The sequence below is a fragment of the Sorex araneus genome, chromosome 11 (genome assembly GCF_027595985.1).
Source record: "Sorex araneus isolate mSorAra2 chromosome 11, mSorAra2.pri, whole genome shotgun sequence".
Taxonomy (NCBI): Eukaryota; Metazoa; Chordata; class Mammalia; order Eulipotyphla; family Soricidae; genus Sorex; species Sorex araneus.
In genome coordinates, this window is record NC_073312.1 from 29,133,523 (window position 1) to 29,154,424 (window position 20,902).

At 53.4% G+C, this 20,902-nt stretch overlaps 2 protein-coding genes across 6 annotated transcripts in view; one reads left to right on the forward strand and one right to left on the reverse strand.

The window, feature by feature from the left end:
- The window catches only part of MMS19 (MMS19 homolog, cytosolic iron-sulfur assembly component), a 35,478-nt gene extending 25,474 nt beyond the window's left edge, over positions 1-10,004 (forward strand). For 3 of the 4 annotated variants that reach the window (XM_055118838.1, XM_055118841.1, XM_055118840.1), the window contains 18 exons: positions 228-306; positions 585-710; positions 2,066-2,147; positions 2,854-2,954; positions 3,053-3,202; positions 4,588-4,743; positions 5,884-5,977; positions 6,476-6,578; positions 7,117-7,185; positions 7,385-7,511; positions 7,956-8,056; positions 8,184-8,240; positions 8,343-8,529; positions 8,808-8,890; positions 8,984-9,148; positions 9,225-9,284; positions 9,479-9,579; positions 9,661-10,004. In XM_055118838.1, the coding sequence (XP_054974813.1) occupies positions 228-306; positions 585-710; positions 2,066-2,147; positions 2,854-2,954; positions 3,053-3,202; positions 4,588-4,743; positions 5,884-5,977; positions 6,476-6,578; positions 7,117-7,185; positions 7,385-7,511; positions 7,956-8,056; positions 8,184-8,240; positions 8,343-8,529; positions 8,808-8,890; positions 8,984-9,148; positions 9,225-9,284; positions 9,479-9,579; positions 9,661-9,688 (1,869 nt within the window). In that variant the 3' untranslated portion in view covers positions 9,689-10,004. The remainder of the gene's footprint in view (positions 1-227; positions 307-584; positions 711-2,065; positions 2,148-2,853; positions 2,955-3,052; positions 3,203-4,587; positions 4,744-5,883; positions 5,978-6,475; positions 6,579-7,116; positions 7,186-7,384; positions 7,512-7,955; positions 8,057-8,183; positions 8,241-8,342; positions 8,530-8,807; positions 8,891-8,983; positions 9,149-9,224; positions 9,285-9,478; positions 9,580-9,660) is intronic. The other variant, XM_055118839.1, reaches the window with a different exon arrangement.
- A 223-nt stretch (positions 10,005-10,227) lies between these two features.
- ZDHHC16 (zinc finger DHHC-type palmitoyltransferase 16) lies at positions 10,228-20,836 on the reverse strand. Of its 2 annotated transcripts, XM_055118842.1 has the most exons (11): positions 20,619-20,836; positions 16,151-16,398; positions 15,827-16,021; positions 15,626-15,714; positions 14,945-14,973; positions 14,234-14,367; positions 14,048-14,095; positions 13,242-13,327; positions 12,471-12,594; positions 12,208-12,278; positions 10,228-10,725 (listed from the first exon to the last, which is right to left on the reverse strand). In XM_055118842.1, the coding sequence occupies exons 2-11, from the start codon at positions 16,391-16,393 to the stop codon at positions 10,611-10,613; spliced, it is 1,134 nt and encodes a 377-aa protein (XP_054974817.1). In that variant the 5' UTR covers positions 16,394-16,398; positions 20,619-20,836; the 3' UTR covers positions 10,228-10,610. The 2 variants fall into 2 exon arrangements, with proteins under 2 accessions (XP_054974817.1, XP_054974818.1); XM_055118843.1 differs by lacking the exon at positions 14,048-14,095.
- Positions 20,837-20,902: the final 66 nt, after the last annotated feature.

A 20,902-nucleotide genomic window follows, 5' to 3' on the forward strand; every position in this document is an offset into this window, starting at 1 on the left:
AAGATTAAATAAATAAAGCATTACCAAATCCAAATCCAAAAAGGGGGAGGCGGGGTGGAAAGACAGTCCATTGGGTAAGGCACCCTTGCATGCAGCTGACCCAGGTTCAATCCGTGGCACCCTAGTAGTCCCTCATACTCCACTGGGACTGAGTGTAGAGCCAGGAGTAAATCCTGAGCACGGTTGGGTGTAGCCCCCCCACCCCAAACCAAAAACAAATGTTACAGAGCAACCAGCGGCGGATAGTCCTTGAAATGATCCTGGGCTTCCTGAAGCTGCAGTCAAAGTGGAGCGTTGAAGACAAGGGTAAGTCCACCTCAGGATTGCTGCTGGGGGCTGCTGAGCACAGAGTCCTGTGAAAAATTCCAGCAGAGAAGACCACAGAGCAGTCACCCTGGACAGTGGGCCTGGAGCGCACGGGAACATTTCATGCATGAGAACTGTTCCTTTTTCATCCCTGTGTACTTTTTGGACACTCAGCGCATCCAGGCCCTTTAAGTCTGCCCCAGTTCTCTTCACACCCTGCTGAGGCCGGGCTCTGGAGGGGAGGGCGTCACTCCCACCTAAACTCAATCTCTTTCTAGAACAAAGGCCTCTGAGTAGCCTCAAGGACCAGCTGTGTTCACCGGTGTTCCTGGCCCTGACAGACCCCAACTCACAGCTGCAGCTTGTTGGTATCCGCACACTCACAGTCTTGGGTACCCATCCAGGTATGAGTAAAAGGAAATAAAATAGGGACCCGGGTTGTGACTCAACTGGTAGAGTACTGCTTACAGGTGGAAGGCCCTGGGTTTGATCCCTGTTGAGCATGTCCACCACCGCCCCCTCCCAGCACCATCAGGTGTGATCCTCAAGCATTTCAAAAACCAAAAAGTGGGGCTGGAGCAATAGCACAGCGGGTAGGGCATTTGCCTTGCACGCGGCCAAACCAGGTTCGAATCCCAGCATCCCATATGGTCCCCTGAGCACCGCCAGGAGTAATTCCTGAGTGCAGAGCAAGGAGTAACCCCTGTGCATCGCCGGGTGTGACCCAAAAAGCAAAAAAAAAGAAGAAAAAAAGTGTGGTTCCAGGGGTGGGAGCGATAAAAAAAAAAAAAGTGTGGTTCCAGAGGGTAGGGCATTTGCCTTGCATGTGGCTGACCCAGATTCTGGTGGCCCCCTGAGTTCAGAGTCAGGAATAACCCCTGAGTATTACTGAGTGTGACCCAAAAACAAAAACCAAAAAAAAAAAAAATAACTTGTACTTTTGAGGCTGGAGAGTTAATGACATTTGCCTTTCACACAGCTGACCTGGAGGTAAATCTCCAGCATCCCATAAGGTCCCTCAAGCCCACCAGGTGTGATTCCTGAGTGCAGAACCAGAGTAATCTCTAGAGAGTTTTTCCAGGTGTGGCCCAAAACAAAACCAAAAAAAGAACTTCTGTCCCTGGGGCCAGAGCAATAGTAATAGTGGGCAGAATGTTTTCTTGGCTTGGGTTTGATCTCAGGCATCTCAAATGGTCCCCCAAGCCTTCAGGAGTGATTCCTGAAAAACAGAGCCAGGAGTAAGCCATGAGCACATTGGTTGTGGCCCCCCCCATAAAAAAATGTTACTGGGACAGAGCAATAACACAGCAGGTAGGCCATGACCTTGCACATGGCCAACCCAGGTTCAGTCCCTGGTATCCCATATGGTCCCCTGAGCACTGCCAGGAATAATTCTGAGTGCAGAGCCAGGAGTAATCCTGAGCATTGCTGGGTGTGACGCCAAAAAATATGTTGGTCCCTTTGTTTCCTTGTGATTTTCTGCCTTAAGAGCTTAAGTCCATGGATATTATTACAGCTTTGTATTATGTAGGATTTCCCTTTTCTGGGGGAAGGAACTGAGGGGGGCATACCCAGCAGTTATTAGTGTTCAGTTGTTGTTCCTATTGTGCTCCTGGGCCTTGGAGCAGCCCTCCTACATGCAGTGCATGCACCCCAGCTCTTTCAGCTATCTCCCCAGCCCCCAGTGAAGGGTTTCTAAGAAAACTCTTGTGGATGCTACAGGGGGAGATCAGATTCTTGTTCTCTTCTTTGAAAATAGATCTCCTGTCTGCTGAGGATTTGGAGCAAGCATTGGGTCACCTGTACCGACTAAGCTTCTTGGAGGAGGATTCCCAGAATTGGTGAGAATCTTAAGCAGCAAGATGGGTGGACAAACTCTTCCCTTGCCTCTGTTGGCAGCGGTAGAACCAGCCAGAACCAGGCCTTTGTATTGCATCTCATCCTTGCCTTTGGCTGCTAATTGGACATACGGGGCTGCACTCTCTTTTCTTGGCCAATGAGATCTAAGTGGAGATGGACAGATGTGGCTTAAAGGGCTGGATCCCTTGTTTTGCACCTGGGAGCCCCTGGTTTAATCAGTGGTATTGCACGGTTCTTTGAACACTGCTAGGAATGATCCAGAAGATGTGAGAAGGCCCAGCAATATAGCTCAGCGATAGAGCACTTGCTTTGCATGTGGGAGTCCCTGGATTTCATCCCCGGTGAAACAAAGGAGTTGGAAAAAGGCTTGGTGGGACTGGAGCAATAGCACAGCGAGTAGGGCGTTTGCTTTGCATGCGGCCGACCCGGGTTCAAGTCCCAGCATCCCATATGGTTCCCAGAACACTGCCAGGAGTAATTCCTGAGTGCATGAGCCAGGAGTAACCCCTGTGCATCGCTGGATGTGGCCCAAAAAGAAAAAAAAAGAAAAAAAGATTTGGTTGGATAGGTCCTAGAAGCTTATAAGTCAACCTTAGAACCTGCACTCCCCGGTCTGCCTAATGGTGGGCTGGGAAAGAGATGCGGGTGGGCCACCGCTCAGCTGCTGCTCATCTGCCCTGTCCCCAGCAGGGTGGCAGCCCAGGAAGCACTGGGAACTTTAGCTGCGCTCTACCCTGAGGTCTTCAACACCTACCTAGTGCCTAAGCTTGCTGAGGAGTTGTGTGCAGGTATGTGTCTGGTCTTCCATGGCCACCCCTTCCCAGCGAGACTTGGGGCTTCATGCCTGCTATCATACCATGCCTCTCTGTCTCCTGGTTGCTTGCAGGGAAGTCAGATTTGGCTCTAGGGGTCGAGCCCACCAGATGCTCCCGGCATCTACGCAGTCTGCAGGCCTTGTCTGCTGTTTCAACACATCCCAGCATTGTCAAAGAGACCCTCCCTCTGCTGCTGCGGCATCTCTGCCAGCTGAACAATGGTAATGACTCCAGGGGCAACCACCCAGGGCGGGATGGGAGGCACAGTCACACTGGGCATTGCTGCCTTCAGCACAGAGGTTCTGTTGATACTTGGGCATTTCTTAAATAAATCCTCAGCCCCACTGAACCATACCACAGAGGAATGGGTTTGGACATCAGGAACTGTTCAGAACACCAGGTGGTTCTAATGTGGAGTCAGAACTGAAAAGCCCTCTGAAGCTTTGCTGCTCACTGGCTCCATCAAGCAGAAGCATACTAGAAGCATACTGCTGGGAGCTTACCAGAATCTCCAACTGCACTAAGCAGAAGCTACATTTTTGTTCAATTTTATTGGTTTAGGGGCCAAACCCGGCAATGCTCAGGGGGCTGGGGATCAAACCCGGGTTGGCTACATGCAATGCAAGCCCCCTTTGGTTTTTTTTGTTGTTTTTGTGGTTTTTTTGTTTTTTGTTTTTTGGGGTCACACCTGGCGATGCACAGGGGTTACTCCTGGCTCTGCACTCAGGAATTACTCCTGGCGGTGCTCAGGGGACCATATGGGATGCTGGGATTTGAACCCGGGTCGGCCGCGTGCAAGGCAAACGCCCTACCCGCTATGCTATCACTCCAGCCCCAAGGCAAGCCCCCTTTGTACTGTTGCTCTGACCCTCGAAATCTGCATTTTTATAGGCTCTCCAGATAACTAATAACACCCGCTGCACCAGGGCACAAGTGACAGCACCAATTGCTATCACAGGAGGTGCCTTTTGCCGCCAGCCTGTGCTGCCTCCTAAGGCCCTGCTCATGTTGCTTTGCCCTTATGGGAGGTTGGGTCATTACTGCTTGGAATGGCAGTTATTACTTAGAGAAGTAACCTAGAAAGAGGGCCAGAGCAATAGTACAGGGGGTAAAGTGCTTGCCTTGCACACGGCCCGTCTGGGTTCAGTCCCTGGCATCCCATATCGTCCCCCGAACACCACCAGGAATAAGCCCTAAGCATTGCTGAATGTGGCCCAAGAACCAAACAAAAGATAGGGAGGGAGGGAAGGTAGTTTTCCAGAAGCACTCGCTTCTCAGGGAGCACTAGGTGACTTTTTTCCTGAACAGGACAGTAGGCCAGTTAAGTTTGGGAAACTTTGCTCTGCACACTCATCCACTCATCTTTGATTGTTTTTCCCATCTGATGTGTAGATTCTTACAGGCACTGGAATTTCTACCAGTGCCTTTAAGAAAACTTTATAGCGGAGCCAGGGAGATGGCCCGGAGGGCTGGAGTGCATGCTTTGCACACACAGGCCTGGGTTCGGTCCTCAGCACTGTATGTTCCCCTGAGCACCACTTTTGTGTGCCCTCCCTTTCAAAAAACCAGACAACCTTACAGAGAGCACTTTCTCCCTATCATGCAGGGACTATGGTGGCAGGACCAAGTGACATTATTGCTGTCTGTCAGAGCCTCCAGCAGGTAGCGGAAAGATGTCAGCAGGACACTTCGAGCTGCTGGTATTTCCATCAGACAGCCATGCCCGCCCTGCTTGCCCTGGCTGTGAAGGCTTCCATGCCAGGTAACCTCTCCCATCCAACTGCTTCCTGGTCCTTCCTCTGGACTTCCCCCTCCTTCATGTGTTGAACTGCAGCGCCACACAGGGGGTAGAACTGGTATTGCATTTCATACCTATAGAAGCTTACCCAGGAGATGACCAGGTGGTGGAACCCAGAGTGCACTAGAGTTAACAACTCGGGCATGCACATCTTTTCCTTTTAGTTTCTGTGTAATTCATTAACTTAAAATTAGGCCCTGAAGTCAGGTTGGTTTAGGTTGACCTTTATTTCTTCCATTGGCTAACTGAAGCAAAGATAACTTAGACTCTCTAAGCCTATTTCCTCACTTGTGAGGGGCAAAAAAGGGGCTTGAGCACATGGTTGGCATCGAGGAGCTCTGGGTTTGATTCCTGATACCACATGGTATCCCTGAGCACCAGCAGGTGTGGCAGGGCCCTTCACCCCAGTTTTTGTGTATATGTAACCTATATCACAGGGTAGCACTGTAGCACTGTCATCCCGTTGTTTATCGATTTGCTCGAGCGGGCCTCAGTAACGTCTCCATTGTTAGACTTGTTACTGTTTTTGGCATATCGAATACGCCATGGGTAGCTTGCCAGGCTCTGCCATGCAGGCGGAATACTCTTGGTAGCTTTCTGGGCTCTCCGAGAGTTTTGGAGAAATCAAACCCATTTGCAAGGCAAACGCCCTACCCGCTGTGTTATCGCTCCAGTTCATATCACAAGATCACAAGGTAGTACAAATTAAATAAAATTACCTGTAGTGCTGGGCAACACGTTATTAAGGTAAATCTACATTATCGTTTAAAACAATGAAGACTAACCTAACTATTACCAATGTTAAGAACCTTCATATTGGGCCAGAGTGATAGAACAGTGGGTAGGGCACTTGCCTTTCACTCAGCGGATGTGGGTTTGAACCCCAGCACTCCATTTGATTCTCTGAACCCCGCCAGGAGCAATCCCTGAGTGCAGAGCCAGGAGTAAATCCCAAGCACCACCAGGTTGGCCCCAAAACTAAACAAAAATGTTTTAAACTTCTACTGATGTGAGCAGAGTCATGACAGTGACAGACCTGTCATTTGGCTCTCTGTGCCATTCGGACAGGTATGACTATGTGCACACGTGGTTTTGATTTTGCAGAGCAGTCTGCCCTAGGAAAAGTGCTGTTAGAGGATGAAGTTTTGGCTGCCATGGTGTCTGTCATTGGAACTGCCACCACACACTTGAGCCCTGAGTGAGTATAACTGTGTGTGTGGCTTGATCCCAAGGAGAAGGGATATTGAGATATGGCATACTGAGAGAAGCGGCAGGCCATGTCTTCTGAGCTCTATAGGCAGTTCCTTGTTTTTTAGCTAGACTTAATTGTGAAGGCAGTTACTTGTTTATACTTCTGGCGTTGTGGTCTATGGGAGGGGCGCCATGGGCTTCATTCCTGTTGCGGCAGGAGTAGAAGCATGAATTGTGAAGCATCTTCTAAATCTGCATCGAGTTCTTCACTAGTAGCTCCAGGAGACTAGAGGTGGGGGTGTGACTCATTGACCGATGCATCACCAGGGACTACAATGGGAGTGGTTCCTGACCCTTAAAATGTGTCATGCTAATATTTCCTGACACTGAGCACTCACGCTCTGGCCCACTGAATGGGGAACTCTAGTGTGAACCCCCTCGAGGTGCTTCAGTGCCCTGGCTTTCTAAGTGGTACTTAAGTATCCCCCTCCACACTCCCCTTCAGATTGGCTGCCCAGAGTGTTGCCCAGATCGTGCCCCTCTTCTTGGATGGCAACTTGTCCTTTCTGCCTGAAAACAGCTTCCCTTGCAAATTCCAGCCTTTCCGGGTGAGTCTGATGGGTCAGACAGAGACAGGGGAGACTCTAGAAACTTCTTTCTCCAAAAGAAAAGAAAAATGTTGGTTTTTTGTTTTTTTTTTTTTGGTTTTGGGGCTACATCTGGTCCTGCTTAAGGTGTACTCCTGGGAGCCGGAGTTATAGTACAGCGGGTAGGGCGTTTTCCTTGCACATGGCCAACCCGGATTCTATCCCCAGTGTCCCATATTCTCAGAACAAAGCCAGGAGTAATTCCTGAGTTCAGAGCCAGGAATGACCCCTGAGTATCGCTGGGTGTGACCCAAAAAGTAACAACAACAAAAAGGTACTCCTGGCACTGTGCTCAAGGATCACTCCCACCAGGGCTCCGGGTAACATATGGGGTACAGGGGATTGAACCTAGGTTGGGTGTATGCAAGGTGAGCACCCTGTCTGCTGTCTGCTGTCCTATCGCTCTAGCCCCTCTTTAGAGTTTTTTTTAGGGTGTTCTAGGAGCACACAGGCCTGTTGCTGGCAAGATGGACTTAATCGGATTCTTCTTCCCTCATAGGATGGCTCTTCAGGTCAGAGACGGCTGGTCACACTGCTTATGGCTTTTGTCTGCTCCCTGCCTCGAAATGTAAGTGAGCACATTTGAGAAATACCCTCGTTTAGCCCTGACAAGGGGTGGTGGGTCCCAGGGCTGGGATGAAGTAAACTAAGCTGATCTTTTACTTCCGGTGGAGTCCCTTCTCCCTGGTCCTGCTGCCACTGTATCCTGGGTAGTTCTTGGAGTTCAAGTGTTCTCTGGGGCCATTACATAGCCAGGTTTTCTGTAGGTGGAAATCCCTCAGCTGAACCAACTCATGCGGGAGCTTTTAGAGCTGAGCTGCTGCCCCAGCTGCCCCTTCTCCTCCACTGCTGCTGCCAAGTGCTTTGCAGGACTCCTCAACAAGCACCCTGCAGGTACTGGGGTGAGGCTGAGGGTCGGGAGCCTCCCTGAATTGACTGCCTGCGATGTCCTGAGTCTTGGTCCTCACTCTCTTGGAATACGGAGCTTGCTCAGAATGTAATCGGGCTTCCCAAAGGATAGCCCTGGGAATAAGAGCCAGGACTCTCGGGCAGAGCATTCTGTCTAGTTTTGTCATCCTGCCTTCTAAGGGAGCATTTATGAACCATTCCTCATTAGCAGTAGACAGTTCTCCCAGGGCCAGCACCTCTGCCTTGGAATTCCAGACTCTCCTACTGATGTCCAGGGACTGAGTGGACTGAGTAGGCAGAGTCCAACAGCAAAGTGACACCGTTCTTTCCTAAACAGCTTCTCAGAAATGCTGCGTGTAAATGATTCACATCCTTCGCTGTGAAAGAAATAAGGAGCTTTCCCCTCAGCATTTCCTCCCTCCTTTTTAGGAAAACAGTTGGACGAGTTCCTGCAGCTGGCCGTGGACAAGGTAGAGGCTGGCCTGAGTTCTGGGTCCTCGCGGACTCAGGCCTTCACATTACTGCTCTGGGTGAGTTGGACTGGAGTCTGGCTGGAGGGTGTGTGTGTACTCAGGTAACCTTCTCCATCACCTTTGAACACAGATATGCTTCGTGTTTTCAGCTTTCACTGTCCCATGGTTCTTTCTCTGGTGACAGGTGACAAAGGCCCTGGTGCTCAGATATCACCCTCTCAGCTCCCGCCTTACAGACCGGGTACGTTCTTTCTAAAAGACAAGAGGTCCAGCCATCCTCCTCTGCTCCTTCTATTTAGGCTGCTTCTCCCTGATGTACCTCCAAGATTCTCTTTTTCTCCAGCTCATGGGTCTCCTGAGCGATCCCGAGCTGGGTCCAGCAGCTGCTGACGGCTTCTCTCTGCTCATGTCTGACTGCAGCGACGTACTCACACGTGCTGGCCACGCAGAAGTGCGGATCATGTTCCGCCAGCGCTTCTTCACCGATAATGTGCCTGCTCTGGTCCAGGGCTTCCACACTGCTCCCCAAGGTGAGAACAGTCTTTCAGAAACGCCCTACCCACGCTCAGGCCCCATTTCCTAGAATAACGTAGGAGCCAGTACTTTGAGCCATGGGGTGGCCACATCAGAAGGGCTAACCTTCCTTCTAGATTCTTGGCCCACCTGTTTCCTCTTCTGTGCTTTTCCTGAGCCTAAGGACCTTTTTCGCAAGCCTCTTTGTAGGACCGCTGCGCCCCGTTCAAAGGAGCCGGGCGTCGAGTTCTGCAATGCCTGCACCCGTGTCTCCTGCACGCTTTGTCTCTTACAGACGTGAAGCCACATTACCTGAAGGGCCTGTCTCATGTGCTCAACAGGCTGCCCAAGCCTGTGTTCTTACTGGAGCTACCCACGGTGAGCCTTGCGGTCGGCCACAGGGTTGGAAGGGGAGGAGCAGCACTGGGCTTGTGCCTATGTGGTCACCCCCACTTCCTTGTGGACCCTTAGCTGCTCTCCTTGCTGCTGGAGGCCCTGTCCTGCTCTGACTGTGTAGTGCAACTCTCCACACTCCGCTGTCTTCAGCCTCTCCTGCCAGAAGCACCACAGGTCATGAGTCTCCATGTTGACACCCTCGTCACCAAGTTTCTGAACCTCAGCTCTAGCCCTTCCATGGTATGTTGAGCCCCAGCAACTCTGGCACCTTCGCCTCTCCTTTGCGGTCTCCCTCACCTCCTCCCCTCTATTGCAGGCTGTCCGGATCGCTGCCCTTCAGTGCATGCACGCGCTCACTCGCCTGCCCACTCCTGTGGTGAGTACCCCAGAGGTCCTCCCTCACCTTTATGCCTCAGTCGATTCGGACTGGCCCGCTGCTGTGTGGGTGAGGAGTAACTGAACGGAAGGAGTGACCTGACTGGCTGGTAGGAAATGGCCAGCCTGCAGCTAGTGGGGAGAGAGGAGAGCACAAAGCAGCAGTTCTTATACAAGGCTCCTCTAACTCCACAGCTGCTGCCGTACAAGCCACAGGTGATCCGGGCCTTAGCCAAACCTCTGGACGACAAGAAGAGGCTGGTGCGGAAGGAAGCAGTGTCAGCCAGGGGAGAATGGTGCGTTTAGAGGTCCTGGGGGAGATGGGATGAAAAGAATCTCACCACTGGTTGATAAAACCACATTCTTTCTGCATGCAGGTTTTTGCTGGGGAGCCCTGGCAGCTGAGCCGGAAATGTTAGCCCGGACTGTCCCGACAATCTCACCTGGAATGACTGACTTGGGAGCTGTCTAGTCCCTGGCAAGGAGACTGACAGACACAACACCATCGCTGGCCTTTGTTGTGTGGAGTCCTTCATTCTAATGGCCTATGTAGTGACTGTGTGACTACTTGTGTTTGAAGAAAGTTCCATCCGGGGCTGCTTCCCTGGTCTGTCAGCAAACAGAAGGCACGCCCCTGAGGGGTGACTGCAGAGAAGGCCTCAAGACCAGGGGTGGTGACCCGCCCAGACCTGCTGGGGAATAAAGGTTTCTTTTACTAACACAGCTGCCAGGTACTCCCCCTCCCACTTCTGCTCAGTAGCACATATCCAGAAGTGTCACCACACAGGTTAAAAGGACAGCAACGGCCAAGGTTGGTGAGGAGCCCCTCAGTGCCTCCAAATAGGGCAAAGGCAGCAAGATCTGAACGTCTGCCCTGCCAGTCTTCACCTGGCCTCTGCCCAAGCACACATGACAGGCGCAGAAGAGAGTGAGAGCTACAGATCTTTAAAAAGCCCGAAACCTTTATTTTCACTCCATTCAGCGGCATATGACAAGTGGCAGTGACCTTGGCAGGAGGCCTAATGTCTTTGCCCTGTTGAGAAGCCAGGATGGTCTTGGCTCCAGCACGCAGTTTTCTTAGACACAAGCAGGAGAGAAGGTGGCCAACTCCAGACATGTAGCCAGACGGGCTCGGGCTCAACACCCAGCACATCGCTAGCTGCCTGATCTCCAGGAGGGCTGGAGCTTCCGTTTGCCTGAGTAAAGAGTTGTCAGTCCTCGGGTTTCCCTGCAGAGTAGCTGGTGGCAAGCCCACTGTTCTTTCTCAAGGGTTCCAAAGACCCCCAGGGGTTCTTGAGACCATGCAGGAAGCGGGAATGCTTCCAGCTCACACAGCCATCACAGACGCTGAGTGAGCAGCCACCCAGGGAGGTGGGTCCCAGCTCAGTCCATTCCCATGGGGCAGGTGACTGGAAGGCAGAAGCACCCGAGTAAGCCAGTGCCTAGGAGAGAAGACAAGTGTCTGAGTTCCCAAACGTCCTGTTACCCCTTTCTGGACCTCAGTCCTTAGCGAAGACAAAGCTACCAGGGCACTAATCAGAGAGAGGACGAAGTTCCAACTCTGCACCCAGGATCCTAGCTCAGCAGTAGAGTGTGTATACCTTGTATATACAGGGCCTTCATTACCACCAAAAAAAAAGTTCAAGGGGCTGGAGCGATAGCACAACAGGTAGGGCATTTGCCTTGCACGTAGCCAACCCAGGTTTGAATCCCAGTGTCCCACATGGTCCCCTGAGCACCACCAGGAGTAACTCCTGTGCATGGCTGGGTGTGACCCAAAAAGAAAAAAAAAAAAAAAGTTCAAGCTTCGTTCAGTCAGTGCCCTTTTGAGCTAAACTTCAGGGCAAACGCGGTGACTAGCAAGAATGTAAGGAGATGGTATAAGACAGAGAAGTCACCTAATTATCAGTGCCTCAGGCACTAGAGAGACGGCTCAAAGGGCTGGAGCCTTTGCTTTGCATGCGGAAGCCCCAGATGCAACCCCCAGCACCCCAAGATCTCAGCACTGCCAAGAATAGCCCCTGAGCACTGCCAGTGTGGCTCAAGAATTGAAGGAAAATAAAATTACACTGCCTCTTAGTAGTCATATTCTAATATACGATTGACTCTAGTTCTCTTGGGGTAAGAAGTTTTTTCACATTCTTCACATTTCTTCAGCATTAGTCAAGCCCAGGCCTGCCACTGGGATGTCAGATTACTCCAGCCTCACAAATCACTGACTTGGACACCACTGACATAGAGGAATTGAATGGTGGCCAATAGACCCAAGCTACAGGTACCTCATTGAAGTTTCTCACAATTCCTTTATTCTTCATCGTTTTTTGTTGTTTTAAGATTATACCTGACAGTGCTCCAGACTTAGTCCTACCTCAGTGCTTGGGGATCACTCATAGCAGGGCTCAGGGGGACCACTCTCTTGTGCCAGGGATCAAACCCCAGTCAGCTATAAGCAAGGCAAGTGCCTTACCTGCTGTAGTATCTCTAGCCCTATCATAGTCACTTTCATCTATTTCGGTTTGGGGGCTGCATCAAGCCAAGTATGTGTTCCAGTCCAGCCCTCATCTACTAGTTAATCCTGTGTGTACGTGAAACCCGTTAAAATCTGAAATCCTAGAGTCCAGAACTACACTGTTCAATATGAGGACCATTAGCTACATCAGCTTATTTAGTGAGATTAAGTTAATCATTTCATCGGGCCAAAGTTACACAAGTACTGCACTGCTTTACAGCTGGCCCAGCTTCAATCACGGCATCCCAAAGAGTCCCCCAAACACCACCATGAATAATTCCTGGGTGTAATCATGTCATCAGTATGGGAGCCAGTGGCAGGTCTGGGTGAGAGAATGATGGGCCAGGGCTTGACTAATGCTGACACCTTAGCGCAGGACTCAAAATGGGGGTGTCAGCAGGTCTAGATGCTTTACCTTCCTGTGTCCACACCCAGGAATATCTTCCAGTTGTCCAAGCAGCCGTAGTTGTAATGATTCTTAAAGACCTAAAGTCAAGAAAGATATGTTTATACAAATCCTTTTTACTTTATCCCTTTTAATTTTGGAGCCCAAAGGGCTCAAGCTCAGCTAGGTGAGTCCTGGCTTTTTTAGGACAGCTGCCCAAGTTGGCCCTGGCCATGGCCTGCTGGCAGGTCAGTGGCCACCAGCACTCCGCCCAAGCCCTTGGCCTTACTCACTCTGCCCTTGGCATTCAGCCGCCGTCGCTCCTTACTGTTGATGTGCCTCTCGATGCTGGTCTCACCTCGACTGATGAGAACAGCATGCCACACAGTCAGGGCGCCCAGGGCAAGTGCTACAGAACTAAGGAAAGGGGAAGGATTGGTGGGGAGCCGGGAGGGAGGGGCGCGGAAGTGATCAACAGGTCTGAACTAGCACTGAGGGAACCTGGCTGGCTGGGGAACTGCCCACTTCTTACCCCAGCCTGCATCCTGGATGACCATTTCCTCCATCACAAAGTGGCCTCAACATGATCTAAGTATATGGTTCTTAATTTATCCAAATTAAGAACAAGCAGGTGTGTGTGGTGGTGAGGAGAGAGAGGGAGGTCAGTCTGTGTTATAATAGAAGAAATCTGTGTTTGAAATACCCGTATCAGGAAGGCAGTTGAGGGGAGCAAAGCCACCAAGGTTAGAATGGGTTGACACCACACCCAGATAGCTCAAACACAGAACATAACTACCTTGCGCCTCCCTCCAATTCCCAATTTTCCTAATGGCGTTTCTCCTCCAGGCAGTTTAACTTACCTTGCACAGGACACATACACGAGCACCCTCATGTGCTCTGCCCCCAGATGCAGGAGCAAACTGGGCATGGACTCTTGTCAGACTAAACCAGACTAAGAACTGTGCCAGTTGGCACAGGGGCAGGCTCCTGTCTGCATGTGGGCATCTGGAAAGGGTTTCTCTAAAGCTGCCCCTCCCTTAGACTGAAGAACGAGAGTCAGATACCTGCACAGGAACCAGAGGTAGACAAGACTCTTGTGAGTCACCCTTTCTCGGAAGGAGAAGGTGGGTGGTGGGGTCTGCTGATAGGTCTAGAAAAAGAAAACAGCACAGTCTGGCCCCTTGGTCCTGCTGGCCTCCACCAGAGTCCCAGGCAGGGAAGTGATCCGTGCCCAGGACGAGAAACTAGGGGACAAAGCCACAGGGGAGCCGGGCAGCAGCCAGACGGACCAAGCCCAGCCGTCCCATAGAGACAAACACCGGGCAGAGCAGTTGGGACAGGATGCAAAGCACAGGAGGAGCCAACCCTGCGCCTGAGATTCCACAACACCAATGGGGCTCCAGGGGAGGCCACTGCACCCCCCAGCAGACACTCGTCACCGGCGGCCCTTCCGGGGAGGGGACCAGACCCACACCCAGGATGGGGCGAGGGACAGCTGGAGCTCCATGATGGAGCACTGTGGGCCTGAGATCCACTGCGAAGGAAGCGTCCTACCAAGCCTGGGCAGGCAGGGCGAAGGCTGACCAGGCAGGCCCCTGGAGCCCCTTTGCACAGACTAACACAGAGTCCTTGCTGCTCAGGCCTTCACGCCACAGAGAGACTTGGCCCAAAGAAGGTGTTTGCAGGCCACGACTGCAAACTCGCACGCCAAGGCCATTGCTTGCTCCAGGGCCCTCGGGTGAGCCCCAGGCAGCTCCCCAAAACACTCCTGATCCAGCCTACAGCTCGACTAGTGGGTCGGCCGGTCGCCTCAGCGACGCTCCACCCCCTGGCCTGAGCAGCAGGAGGGAGTGGGGTGGGGACGGCCCACCTGGTTGGCAACCGCCTGCAGTTTGTTCTTGTCGAGCTGTTTCATTTTCTACGGGAATGAAAACAGCGCTGGTTACACTCTCAGGCGGTTAGGACAGGGGGACCAGCAGCCCCGAGCTGTGAGGGACACACTCTGTCTTCACAGCTTGCTACCGTGAAGCCGTCCTGCTCCCAACTCTGGGCTCACCTCGATGGCAGCATAAGCCTCCCGGAAAAGGTCCCAACTGCTGTAGCTGCAGTACACACAGCCCAGAGTCATGAAGAAGCAGAAAGAGAAGAAGTACCGGTGGTTATAGTGGCCCACACAGTTGTTTAGCCAGGCTGGCGGGAAAAGGATTAAGGACAAGATCAAACGTCCAACGGCAGGGAGTGTCCAGGCCTGTCTGGTTCATCCTTGGTTCATGATGCTGCCAACTGAGCTCAGGGATTCCAAAGGCGGGAAAATGGGCAACTCACCAGAGGTTGAAGTCGAAGCATTAAAAGGTTTTCAGAACCCAAAGAATTCCCACCGGAAAATTAAAAAAAAAAAAAAAATCCCATCCTACAGTGAAACGAGTCTGTCTATACATCCCCCAACAGAACCGGAATGAACCAGACTTCTGGAGGGTGAGCAGCAAAAGGGGCCCCAGGAGTCCTCTCTGCTACACCCAGGAGACTGCGTGGCTGCGCAAACAGCTGTATCCATCCGGCAGAGCCGTGTCAGCACGGCTGCCGCCCAGCTCCCCGGAGATGCCCTGCACCAGCCCCGAAAGCTGCTTCCCGGGAGATGGCCGGCCCCTCACTTCTCAAGAGCGCCGTGCTCCTGACGGGCAAGGCGGAACCGAGGAGGGTGTGGGCCCCTCCAGCCTGGGCAGTGCTCTGGCTGAAGGCAGCTCGGAGAGGGGAGAGGAAAGGATACGGCAGTGATGATCCATCTTCAGCACACACCTGTGAGGGAGAAACGCGGGTCATGACGGTGGCCGAGGTTTGCTGGGGAACCATCAAGACCAACCCTTTCCTACCAGGCCCAGTGCCCTGCCGAGTGGAGGGTGGGGAGACAGCCAGGCCTGGCCTCAAAGCCAGCTTCCCCCATTGCTCGGCACCGGACAAGGCAACCTGGACCTCAGGGTCTGCAAGAGGTGATGACGGTGCCTGACTTCTAGATCATCTAACAGGGCGGACACACTGCCTGCCAGGTGCTTCACACGTGTCTCATCAAAGCCCAGGTCTAGGTCAGAGTGAAAGCCCAGCGTGGGGGTAGAGGGACAGTCCAGCAGGTAGGATATTTGCCTTGCACGCAGCTGACCTGGGTTTGATCTCCAGCACTTCGCATGGTCCCCCGAGCACCGCCAGGAGTAATCCCTGAGTGCAAAGCCAGGAGTAACCCCCTGGGCATCGCCAGGTGTGACCCAAAAAAAAAAAAAAAAGCCTAGCTGTTAGGGCACTTGCCCATCATTTGGCCAATTATGGTTTGATCTCTGGCACCCCACAAGGTCCCCCGGACCGGGAGTGGTCCTGAGCACCACCAGGGGAGCCCAAGCCATCCCCACCAATAATAAATAAATAGGCCTCAGCTTCATGGGAACTCGGCGAAACCCACCTGTTGCAGATGCTGCAGTGGTGAGTCCGGGCCGGTTTGGGGTAAATGCACTTCTTACAGATGGAGACAGTGGCAAGGTCATTCCTGCCCTGCGCAAGGAGAGCGACATGTGACTGTGTCTAGCCCTCGAGGAACGTCAAGGTTCCCTCCCAGCACACTCAGGGGGTGGGCGGGGGGGAGGGCTCTGCCCAGGCCTCCCACCTGGGGCGGGTATCCAGGTGGAGTGGTGATGGCCTGGTAGTAGTGGAAGACGATGAGGATCAAATTCCAGTGGCTGTAGAAGAAATGCCAGCAGAGCCGCGGCACGGAGTAGGTCTGGATGATGAGGGGCAGCACACACAGGTAGGCGATGGCCACGATGGAACTGGTCAACACCACCACGAGCACCACGAACACCTGCCATGGCAGTGCAGGCGGGGGGGGGGGGTGGGGGGGAGCCGCGGTGAGAGGTCTGACCCGGGCACCTCCAAAGACACAAGCCCCCCCCCCACGCCACCCCCCTACGGCCCTCATCCTGTCACTCACCACCCCACACCAGCGGATCACGTTGTCTACCAGCCAATAGATAGGCTCGAAGGCAGCATCGACGGCGGCGTCCGTGCCCCCGAAGGAGTTGTAGAGCAGGGAGCGCAGGCAGACCTTGCCGTAGCGCCAGCGCTGCACCAGGCCGCGCAGCAGGGGCGGGCAGCGGCGCCGAGAGCCCAGCAGCAGCAGCAGGCGCAGGCAGAGGCGGGCAGGACCCAGCAGCAGGCTCCGCTGGCCACGCATGACTCCTAAGGGAGCACACACCGGGGTGAGCACCGGGCCGGGCCCCGGCCCCCCAAGCCCAGCGGCGGGGGCTCTACAGGCACTGGTGGAGAGAGGAAGGGCCCAGGGAGCTGACCCCCAGGAATCAGGACGCACCCCAGGGGCCGTACCAGCAGAGAGATCTCAGGGCCACGGCTAGTCATGGGGGGACTGCAGAAATGTTACCCTGCATGGCGGGTGCAAAGCGAGTTCAAAATGGGGCACCCCCTGGGGCAGAAGCCACCGGGAAGGGGGGCGGGAGGAGGAAGGTAGCTCTGAGCCACACAGCAGAGCCTGGAAGACGGTCTGTGGATACTACTGTTTCCCACAAGGGGTGACACTGGCCCCCAGGGGCACTGGAACAATCAAACAGGAAGTGGGCGGAGCCTGAGGTGCATTTGCTGGGCATTTTGTCTGTTCATTTATGAAAGATACATTTACAGAGTGGTGTTGATTTCCTGCCTCATCCCATCCCTGCCTGAAAAAGAAACAGCAGACCGAGTAAGGGGCCAGAGCAGCAGTACAGCAGGTAGGATGCTTGCCTGCCCGCAACAGACCTGGGTTTGAACCCTGGAGCCCACCAGGAGTGATCCCCGCACCGCTGGGCGTGACTCAAAAAAAAAAAAAAAAAAGACCGAGTAAGTTTTGGAACCTCTGCTGTAGACAGAGCGTGCTGCAGAACTCACACCAACTGCCCACACGTCCCAGGGTCCACCCACTGAGCTCCCTCTTCGGCGAGGACCAGGCAGAGCTGAGGGCTCAGCAGGCAGATGCGGTGACTCCTCCTCCGACCAGCCTCAGTGTGACCGCCTGCGGGACCCCTCACATCAGGCCCACCCAGCCCCCCTGCACGATGTCAGAGGCGGGGGTAGAAAAGACCACTCCCAGTACGGAGCACAGAATTCCACCTTCGACAGGAGTCTTGGGTGGGCTGGGCCCCACATGCTGAAGCCCAGCCCCTCTCAGTGATGGTCTCCTGGCCCTGTCCTAGCTGGACACTCAAGAGCCTTTTCTCAGAGCTGCCCTAGGCGCCAAACTTCCCAGTCTTCCCAGAAATCGAAGAACCTTCCCCCGGCTCCCAGGCCTGCACTGTCCACTCCTTTTGGGGTCCTACACCATCCAGCGGGCAGTGCCCACACAGAGGGCCTCAGTATTTCTTCTCATTCACTCTGCAGTCAAGCCCAGACCAGAGGAGACTTCACCGTGTCTCCCCTCTGGCTACTCTGTCCTCAGCAACTCTCCACTGACTTATTTAACAGGTGGCTCAAAAATCAGCAGAAACCGGAGGAGCCTTTTCGCAGTAAGATGGTTTCCACTCAGTAACTGGAGCGGGGTGCACTTAATTACCTCCTTCTGTCAGCCCAAGAAGACCCGAGGCAGTAAGAGATCCTGCGGGAAAGGCCCCAGAAAAAGAAATGAAAGACCATTCAATACCCGGATAGAGAAACTGGCCAATCCCATTACTTGCTAGGAGCTAAGTGAATTCTAAGGAAACAATGCAGGAACGGAAAAAGGAAGAACCTCAAACTTCCTGCCTCCTCAGAGATGGAGTCTTATTGCTGGGGCCAGGATGTAGCTTAAAGCATGAACAAAAAGCAGTTAGTCCCAATAAGATATAAAAGTGCGAGAGAACAGATGCCTCAACAGCAAATCCAAGTGACTCAGACCATCCACACGACCTAGTCATTCCCTAACTATAACTAGCTGAGGGACAGTTTCCTACTTGCTAAAACAGGGACTTTTTTAGAGCAATAACTTTGCAGGAATATGCATTTAAATCTGTGATAAACATGAGCAATATGGATACCAAAAACCGTCCTCCGTCTGTCCTCCCGTTGTTCATCGATTTGCTCAAGCGGACATCAGTAACGTCTCCACTGTGAGACTTGTTACTGTTTTTGGCATATCGAATACACCATGGGTAGCTTGCCAGACTTTGCCATGCGGGTGGGATACTTTCCGTAGCTTACTGGGCTCTCCAAGAAGGGCGGGGGGAATCGAACCCGGATCGGCTACCAAAAAAAAAAAAATCTTCCTTCTTAAATTCTCTACATTTCAGACTTGGAAATCACCTCCAGAACTCCTGAGATTCAGAGGAAATTCCTGCTTCAAGGACTAGACTTAGAAAACGTGTATCTTCACCGTAATTTGAGTGCTTAGGATTCCATTAGGGCTCGAGCAATATCACAGCAGGAAGGGTGTTTGCCTTGCACGCAGCTGACCCAGGTTTGATTCTTCCGCCCGTCTCAGAGAGCCCAACAAGCTACCAATAGTATCTTACCCGCACGGTAGAGCCTGTCAAGCTACCCGTGGCGTATTTGATATGCCAAAAACAGTAACAACAAGTCTCACAATGGAGACACTACTGGTGCCCGCTGGAGCAAATTGATGATCAACGGGATGTCAGTGATACAGTGACACAGGGTTCCATTCAGCTCTCAGGGAGTTCTGTGACCTGGGGCCTCAGTCTGGACCCCATTTCCTTGTGCTCCCTCTCAATAAGGAAGCAAGGTTAAAAGCTAAGGTCCCTTACAGCTCTACCCCATTACAAGCCTGTATATAAAGGAAAGGTTTATGGAAGATATAGCATACTATTCGGGCTCACAGAAGTAATGAATGAATACCTCAGAAAGGATGCAGAAGTATAAAGGCTGGTCCGATGTGTGGGTCCTATGAATGCCAGCAAGGGTACCAAGCCAATGTGAGAGCACTACATAAGTGTCTGCTGCTATCCTTCTTGTGATGGAGAGAGATCACCAAATCATCAGTGTTAGAATCCTAACAGTGAAGAGCATTTTAGCAAAGAAAGTCCAAGCAGAAATCAACTCAAACATGCTGACAGAAAGCTTGGAAAAGTGGACTCCAGATCAAATCGGAGTGAATAAGGTTTGAAGCCTAACTCTCCAGTCCTCCTTTTATTTCTGGCCATACCTGGCCGTGCTCAGGGCCTGCTTTTGGCCCTACACTCATGGTCACTCCTGGCGGCATTGCAGCTTCAGGGATGGAACCAAGTCAGCCCGTGTGCAAAGCAGGTGCAAGTGCCCTACCTGCTGTACCATCTCTCCAGCCCCAGCCCATTTTAGCTGTGGCGGGCTGAGGGTAAGGGGATGGCAGGAAACGCACACACAGTCCTGGGGCCACAACTGAACTTAGCAGTTTCCTCTCAGAAAACAGGTGAAACTCTGCAAAGACATTTCAGAGGAAAGGGAGGAGGCAAGGCATGCAAAGTGACATGTGCCATCGCCCCCCCCCCCACACACACACACACACGCACACACTTCCTGCAGAAGCCCTGAGCACTCTGGTCCCACAGGAACCACTGCAGGTCATGGTAACAGTTGCCATCAAGTTTGGGGGCTGGAGGTGGAGGGAAACTGGACTGGATGAGGGTGGGGGAGAGGGGAAGAGGAGGGAGAAGACGGAGAGCTCAGAGCCCACGGATTCCAAAGCCACAGGGGAGACCCAGGGACGGGCTGCGGACGAGCAGCAGGTATCCCTGGGAGCAGTACTGGACTAACGGGCTCCAGCGGACAACGGCCCGGCGAGGACAGGAAGCTGCCGTGCAAAGCCCAGAAGGGAAGACGCAGCTCCAGCGGCAAAACCGGGTTCAAACACGACCCCACTGCCCAGCACCCCGTGGATCCTGGGGCACCGGCTCAGAAGTAGCCCTGAACACCAACCGCCCTGTGTGGCCCCCAAACCTGAATTCATTAAAAATCGAAAAAAAGGAAGCCCGGGGGAAAGTTCCCGAGTTACGGCGCTTTCCTTGCACGCGGCGGACCCCACTGCATTCCGGGGGCGCTTGTGTGTGGTCGGTCCCGAGAACCACCAAGGGTGGCCCCTGAACACTGCCAAATGGGTCTCCCGATGCACACACACACAAAAAAAAAATCAGGAAGGTTTTATTTCTCAAGGAGAGTGCCACGGTCAAAGTGAGAGAAGTAGAAGCCACAAATGCTGGGCTCCGGGTCCACCCTGAACTACCCTGGAGAATCTGGGAAGTTTGCACGTTTGTGCAACGAGCGGGCGGGCTGCTTTGACCTTCCCGCTCCACCAGGCACCGCCGCCGGGGAGTGCGCGCTCCGCGCACGGCCGAGTCGGGCGGGGAGCGCGCGCCGGAACCGGACTCACGACCCGGCCCGGAACACGGCCCGACCCCAGAGGAGGGGGGCAGGTCAGGGAGCAAAGGCCGAGGCTTCGCTCTTACCTGCCACCTGCCGACTCTCCACTCTGCCAAACCGAGCTCCGCCGCCGCCACTACCTGTCACCCTCTCCAACCGGGCGCCCGGGCCCACCCGGGCTCAATCCCATCCACCATGGCCCGTCGCCCACAGCGCCAGCCCGACGAGCCGGAGCCGGCGCCAGCCCATCCCCGAGCACGGGCGCGGGCGCAAGCGCAGGCATCACGGGGCCCCGCCCCTCGGCTTCTTTCCGGGGCAACCTGGGAAACACAGCCCCCCCTCTGAGGGGCACGTGACGGACCTGAGCCAA

Coding starts and splice junctions, on each gene's coding strand:
- ZDHHC16 (XM_055118842.1), bottom strand. CDS start 16,393: ATGCGTGGCCAGCGGAGCCTGCTGCTGGGTCCTGCCCGCCTCTGCCTG. Junction 13,328..14,047: donor TGCAGGCGGTTGCCAACCAG/GTGGGCCGTCCC, acceptor TTCTTTTTCTAG/ACCTATCAGCAGACCCCACC. Junction 12,595..13,241: donor TACCTCTGGTTCCTGTGCAG/GTATCTGACTCT, acceptor CCCTTTCCTTAG/TTCTGTAGCACTTGCCCTGG.